This window comes from Penaeus chinensis, chromosome 31 (assembly GCF_019202785.1).
Source record: "Penaeus chinensis breed Huanghai No. 1 chromosome 31, ASM1920278v2, whole genome shotgun sequence".
In the NCBI taxonomy this organism is placed as follows: Eukaryota; Metazoa; Arthropoda; class Malacostraca; order Decapoda; family Penaeidae; genus Penaeus; species Penaeus chinensis.
Genome location: NC_061849.1, coordinates 13,487,762 through 13,495,261, shown reverse-complemented (window position 1 = coordinate 13,495,261; position 7,500 = coordinate 13,487,762). Strand labels below are relative to the sequence as shown.

At 38.9% G+C, this 7,500-nt stretch overlaps 2 protein-coding genes across 2 annotated transcripts in view; both read right to left on the bottom strand.

The window, feature by feature from the left end:
• Positions 1 to 1,445: 1,445 nt before the first annotated feature.
• Positions 1,446 to 3,328, bottom strand: LOC125042037 (pro-resilin-like). Its single transcript, XM_047637499.1, has 4 exons — positions 3,251 to 3,328; positions 2,080 to 2,151; positions 1,737 to 1,966; positions 1,446 to 1,638 (listed from the first exon to the last, which is right to left on the bottom strand). The coding sequence occupies exons 1-4, from the start codon at positions 3,326 to 3,328 to the stop codon at positions 1,446 to 1,448; spliced, it is 573 nt and encodes a 190-aa protein (XP_047493455.1).
• A 1,520-nt stretch (positions 3,329 to 4,848) lies between these two features.
• Positions 4,849 to 7,500, bottom strand: part of LOC125042036 — a 5,758-nt gene continuing 3,106 nt past the window's right edge. Inside the window, exons 6-9 of the mRNA XM_047637498.1 lie at positions 6,644 to 6,705; positions 5,507 to 5,578; positions 5,164 to 5,393; positions 4,849 to 5,041 (exon numbers count right to left, since the gene is read on the bottom strand). Coding sequence (XP_047493454.1) covers positions 4,849 to 5,041; positions 5,164 to 5,393; positions 5,507 to 5,578; positions 6,644 to 6,705 — 557 coding nt within the window. The remainder of the gene's footprint in view (positions 5,042 to 5,163; positions 5,394 to 5,506; positions 5,579 to 6,643; positions 6,706 to 7,500) is intronic.

Below are 7,500 nucleotides of genomic sequence, written 5' to 3'. Positions count from 1 at the left end.
CTTAAAGCTGAATATTGGTTGGCCATCGACCATTGATATAATGCAGTTTGATTTAAAAATGAAATTAGCTTAAATTTACTTGTTCACTTCGGTTTCTTGTTCTTCTACTTTTCATTCCATTTACCTTTTTTTTATCAATCACCTTTCTTATTTCTTGTTTTCTTTCTCACACGCATACAGACACCCCTCTCTCTCTCTCTCTCTCTCTCTCTCTCTCTCTCTCTCTCATACACACACACGCGCACATACGCACTCATACACACTCATATACATACAATCACACACATACAAACACACACACTCATACGCACACAATCACACACACACGTATTTCTCTCTCGCTCCCACTCCCTCTCCTTCTCTTGCTATCTTTCTCTCTCTATATATACATATACATACAGATGTATATATGTGTGTCTATGTGTGTGAGAAAGAGAGAGAGAGAGATATGTGTGAGAGAGTGAGAGAGAGAGAGAGATGTGTGTGAGAGAGTGAGAGAGAGAGGGAAATAGAGAGAGAGAGGCGTGTGTGTCTATATACATATATATGTATATTTACACACACACACACACACACGTGTATATGTATGTATGTACATATACATATATGGACACACACACACACACACACACACGCACACATACACACACTCACACACACACACACACGAGATAATTGATAACATTGGCGTGGGGGTACCACTGACTGGGCGTCTCCCTCGAGCGTCCTCTAAGCTTGGTGGATATTGCCTTGTCTTGGGGGGAAAAAACGTGACACTAACCGCATTGTGGCTCCTAAAACTCTGCTGTCTAAAGTAAGATTCTCTTTTTCTCACTGCGTCATTAAAAAAATCCTGTTTTTTTTTTCTTTGAAAAAATCTAGCCTTCCTTGCTACATTTATTCACGTAAATTTAGAAACTTTATAACAACAAGAAATATAACAATAGCAGTAGACACGATCCTATTTAGATGGCGCTCCATACAGTTGCGAAGGAGACCCTTGACTCGATCCCTGACCGGACTGGCCGTATCCCCGATTCCCTCCTGATGGATACTGCGCCTCTCCCTCGAAGGTGACGGTGGGATGGTAACCGGTGGCGTCCACGTAATACTCGACCAGAAGACGGCGACCCTAAGGGAGAAGGGGCGTCCCCCTCGAAAGTTTACAGAAGATGGTGAACGGCACTGTGGTTGTTGCCTCATATTAGGAGCTAACATACTTCACTTTTTACAAAAACTTGTTGCTGGCAGTATTTTGGTAAAATTCACCTTGAAAAACGTCTGACATTGAGAAAACTTTTTTTCTCGTTTTTTACATGTACGTTTGGTTATCAATTTTCTAAGGCTTTTCTTTGGTATAATCTAACGTTCTTTAACATTGTTGCAATATTTATTAACAGAACTTTATAATAATAACAAATATAACCGCAGTAGTGAAGACGTTCTTATTTAGAGGGAACGCCATATGACTGCGAGGGAGAACCTTGGCTCGATCCCTGACCGGACTGGCCGTATCCCCGATTCCCTCCTGAAGGATACTGCGCCTCTCCCTCGAAGGTGACGGTGGGATGGTAACCGGTGGCGTCCACGTAATACTCGACCAGAAGACGGCGACCATCGGGCAGCTGGACGTAGTAACTATGGAAGAAGGGTTGGTAATTATTATCGAATAAAGGAAGAAAGAAAGAAATGATAGCTGTAGTAATAAAATATATATATATTATTTTGTGACTTACCTTCCCTTAGTGTTGGCGTCTTCCCTCTGCTCTTTGTGGCCGTAGAAGTTCCCTGAAGGCTCATGGTTCACGTCCCACTGGAAGGCGTACTTGGCGGGCACGGAGGGGTACTGTGCCTGTCCCGCCCCGGTAGGGAACTGGGATCCCTGACCTCCTGGTGCCTGATAGTTGTAGCCTTCTTCGGGAATCGCCGACGCCACTGCCGCCAAAAGGGCAAACACAGCAAATACCTGTTGTAATAGAGATGTGAATACACCATTTGAACATGAAGTTAATAAACTAAATGAAGTCCTGGTCCAGATACCCCGAGACTACCCATGCGACCAGCTTCACAATCCATTACCTTCATTTCTGCCTCGGTTGAGAGTGCGAAGAGAACTGGCGGCTGGACGTGGAAGCTCGCTTTTATATGACGCTGAAACTGGAGACAGAATGATTGACTCTTACTTTTCTTTCCCCGTTTATTTTTCACACATTTATTTGTATTCGTTGTGTGCCTATGCTAGTAAATTTCCGGGTTTAAAAAAGTCGTGCAGGATACGGAGAGAAATGCCTAATCCTGTTAGCATGTAAGGTGATTAATACCCTTATAAAAGACGATTATCAGGATTGCATCATCCCGAAACCTTTTCACGACTCTGCTGGTACCTAATGCCTGAACTCCACTGAACTCCAGACAGACACTATAGTTTGCATAATTTTAGTAATTTTTTTGTTTCTCATATATATTTGCCATTATAAAAGCAGACATTGAATGTGGCGTTTCTTGGATTAGGCAACTGTAGAATACCTATTCCATTCATAATAATTGTTCCTCATTTTCGACTTACGTGCTTTGCATTTACCCAGTGAATGCACCTTTTTATCTGTATATTATATATATATATATATATATATATATATATATATATATATACATATATCCATTATTATTGTAATGCATTTCATTACACTCGTTAATAAATTTAAAACGGTAAAATATGCCTCCCTTTTCATTGTTTATCTCCCAATGATCGAGGACAAAAAAATATTCTACAATTTGGCCGACGAAATCCTTTGCGAAAGACGAGCTGAAGTAAGGGAGAAAGACAAGACTTTTCGACATTTAATGCAGTGAGTAAAGAATTAAAGATAAATATAAAAATTTTCTTTCATTTTCCTGAAACAGTGAAATGCCATAGTGATCAACTGAACAGGATATCTTCATACTCTCGTCATCAGCAAAACATTATTGTTACTTGATTGTTCCACTGAAGATGATAATATAGATAATATAATGAATGAAAACAGTAGTGTCTATATAACCGTTACTGTAGGTTAAAGTAATATTCCTAACCGTAGGGATGATAGTCGCTGTAAGTCATATCTCATGATAAAAAATATTCACATTAATAGTAAGAATAATAATTATATTAATAATTACAATAACCACGGTAACAAAAATAAATCAGATAATAATTTTGTTGATCGAAATAGAATTGCTAAAACTAACAACAGTAATGATGATGAATTACGGTAATGTAAAACTGATAGTTGTTACTAGTACCATTGTTAGTTGTACCATCTTCATTATAACTGTTGATGTTGTTCATCTTCATGACAACAGTAGCTAAGATATTTATTTCTGTTCAGTGTCTGCCACAGATATTTATAACAGAATAGAACTTAAAGCTGAATATTGGTTGGCCATCGACCATTGATATAATGCAGTTTGATTTAAAAATGAAATTAGCTTAAATTTACTTGTTCACTTCGGTTTCTTTTTCTTCTACTTTTCATTCCATTTACCTTTTTTTATCAATCACCTTTCTTATTTCTTGTTTTCTTTCTCACACGCATACAGACACCCCTCTCTCTCTCTCTCTCTCTCTCTCTCTCTCTCTCTCTCTCTCATACACACACACGCGCACATACGCACTCATACACACTCATATACATACAATCACACACATACAAACACACACACTCATACGCACACAATCACACACACACGTATTTCTCTCTCGCTCCCACTCCCTCTCCCTCTCTTGCTATCTTTCTCTCTATATATATACATATACATGCATATGTATATATGTGTGTCTATGTGTGTGAGAAAGAGAGAGAGAGAGATATGTGTGAGAGAGTGAGAGAGAGAGAGAGATGTGTGTGAGAGAGTGAGAGAGAGAGGGAAATAGAGAGAGAGAGGCGTGTGTGTCTATATACATATATATGTATATTTACACACACACACACACACACGTGTATATGTATGTATGTACATATACATATATGGACACACACACACACACACACACACACGCACACATACACACACTCACACACAAACACACACGAGATAATTGATAACATTGGCGTGGGGGTACCACTGACTGGGCGTCTCCCTCGAGCGTCCTCTAAGCTTGGTGGATATTGCCTTGTCTTGGGGGGAAAAAACGTGACACTAACCGCATTGTGGCTCCTAAAACTCTGCTGTCTAAAGTAAGATTCTCTTTTTCTCACTGCGTCATTAAAAAAATCCTGTTTTTTTTTTCTTTGAAAAAATCTAGCCTTCCTTGCTACATTTATTCACGTAAATTTAGAAACTTTATAACAACAAGAAATATAACAATAGCAGTAGACACGATCCTATTTAGATGGCGCTCCATACAGTTGCGAAGGAGACCCTTGACTCGATCCCTGACCGGACTGGCCGTATCCCCGATTCCCTCCTGAAGGATACTGCGCCTCTCCCTCGAAGGTGACGGTGGGATGGTAACCGGTGGCGTCCACGTAATACTCGACCAGAAGACGGCGACCCTAAGGGAGAAGGGGCGTCCCCCTCGAAAGTGTACAGAAGATGGTGAACGGCACTGTGGTTGTTGCCTCATATTAGGAGCTAACATACTTCACTTTTTACAAAAACTTGTTGCTGGCAGTATTTTGGTAAAAGTCACCTTGAAAAACGTCTGACATTGAGAAAACTTTTTTTCTCGTTTTTTACATGTACGTTTGGTTATCAATTTTCTAAGGCTTTTCTTTGGTATAATCTAACGTTCTTTAACATTGTTGCAATATTTATTAACAGAACTTTATAATAATAACAAATATAACCGCAGTAGTGAAGACGTTCTTATTTAGAGGGAACGCCATATGACTGCGAGGGAGAACCTTGGCTCGATCCCTGACCGGACTGGCCGTATCCCCGATTCCCTCCTGAAGGATACTGCGCCTCTCCCTCGAAGGTGACGGTGGGATGGTAACCGGTGGCGTCCACGTAATACTCGACCAGAAGACGGCGACCATCGGGCAGCTGGACGTAGTAACTATGGAAGAAGGGTTGGTAATTATTATCGAATAAAGGAAGAAAGAAGGAAATGATAGCTGTAGTAATAATATATATATATATATATATATATATATATATATATATATATTTGTGACTTACCTTCCCTTAGTGTTGGCGTCTTCCCTCTGCTCTTTGTGGCCGTAGAAGTTCCCTGAAGGCTCATGGTTCACGTCCCACTGGAAGGCGTACTGGGCGGGCACGGAGGGGTACTGTGCCTGTCCCGCCCCGGTAGGGAACTGGGATCCCTGACCTCCTGGTGCCTGATAGTTGTAGCCTTCTTCGGGAATCGCCGACGCCACTGCCGCCAAAAGGGCAAACACAGCAAATACCTGTTGTAATAGAGATGTGAATACACCATTTGAACATGAAGTTAATAAACTAAATGAAGTCCTGGTCCAGATTCCCCGAGACTACCCTTGTGACCAGCTTCACAATCCATTACCTTCATTTCTGCTTCGGTTGAGAGTGCGAAGAGAACTGGCGGCTGGACGTGGAAGCTCGCTTTTATATGATGCTGAAACTGGAGACAGAATGATTGACTCTTACTTTTCTTTCTCCGTTTATTTTTTTACATTTATTTGCATTCGTTGTGTGCCTATGCTTGTAAATTTCCTGATTTAAAGAAGTCGTGCAGAATACGGAGAGAAATGCCTAATCCTGTTAGATTAATCTCCTTATTAAAGACGATTATCAGGATTGCATCACCCCAAAACCTTTTCACGACTTTGCTGGTATCTAATGCCTGAACTCCACTGAACTCCAAACAGACACTATACTTTGCATCATTTTAGTCAATTTTTTTGTTTTCATATATATATTTGCCATCATAAAAGCAGGCATTGAATGTGGCGTTTCTTTGATTAGGCAACTGTAGAAGACCTATTCCATTCATAATAATTGTTCCTCATTTTCGACTTACGTGCTTTGCATTTACCCAGTGACTGCACAGTTTTATCTGTATATTATATATATGTATATATTTGTATATATACATATATATATTTATGTATAAAATTATTGTAATGCATTTCATTACACTCGCTAATATATTTAAAACGGAAAAAATGCCTCCATTTTCATTGTTTATCTCCCAATGATCTAGGACAAAAAATATTCTACAATTTGTCCGACGAAATCCTTTGCGAAAGACAAGCTGAAGTAAGGGAGAAAGACAAGACTTTTCGACCTTTAATGTAGCGAGTAAAAAATTACAGATAGATATGAACATTTGCTTTCATTTTCCCGAAGCAGTGAAATGCCATAGTGATCAACCGAACAGGAGATCTTCATACTCTCGTCATCAGCAAAACGTCATTGATACTTGATTGTTCCACTGAAGATGATAATATAGATAATATAGATGAAAACAGTAGTCTACATATTTCATGATAAAAATATTCACATTAATAGTTAAAATAATTATTATATAAATGATTACAATAACCACTGTTATTATCATATATATCATAACAAAAATAAATCAAATAATCATTTTGTTGATAGAAATATAATTGCTAAAACTAACAACAGTAATGATGATGAATTACGGTAATGCAAAACTGATAGTTGTTACTAGTACCATTGTGATTGTGCCATCTTCATTATAACTGTTGCTGTTGTTCATCTTCATGACAACAGTACCTAAGAGATTTCTTGCTGTTCAGTGTCTGCCACAGATATTTATAACAGAATAGAACTTAAAGCTGAATATTGGTTGGCCATCGACCATTAATAGAATGCAGTTTGATTTAAAAATGAAATTAGCTTAAATTTACTCGTTCACTTCGGTTTCTTTTTATTCTACTTTTCATTCCGTTTATCTTGTTTTTTTTATCAATCACCTATCTTATTTTCTTACTTGTTTTCTTTCTCACACGCATACAGACACCTCTCTCTCTCTCTCTCTCTCTCTCTCTCATACAAACACACCCACATACACACTCATACACACTCATCCACACACACATTCATACACACACAATCATACACAAACAAACACACACACACGTATTTCTCTCTCGCTCCCACTCACTCTCCCTCTCTCGCTATCTCTCTCTCTATATATACATATACTTGCATATGTATATGTGTGTGAGAAAGAGAGGGAAATAGATGTGTGTGTGAGAGAGAGAGAGAGAGAGAGAGAGAGAGAGAGAGAGAGAGAAAGAGAGAGAGAGAGAGAGAGAGAGAGCGAGAGAGATAGAGAGAGAGAGAGAGAGGTGTGTATGTGAGAGAGACAGAAATGTATGTGTGTGTGCATATATGCATATATATGTATATTTCCACATACACACATATATATACATACATACATACATATATATGTAATGGGAGAGTGAGAGCGAGAAATACATGTGTTAGAGAGAGGGAAAGGGAGAGAGAGAGTCTGAGTGTCTATATACATATATATGTATATTTATACACACGTGTATATGT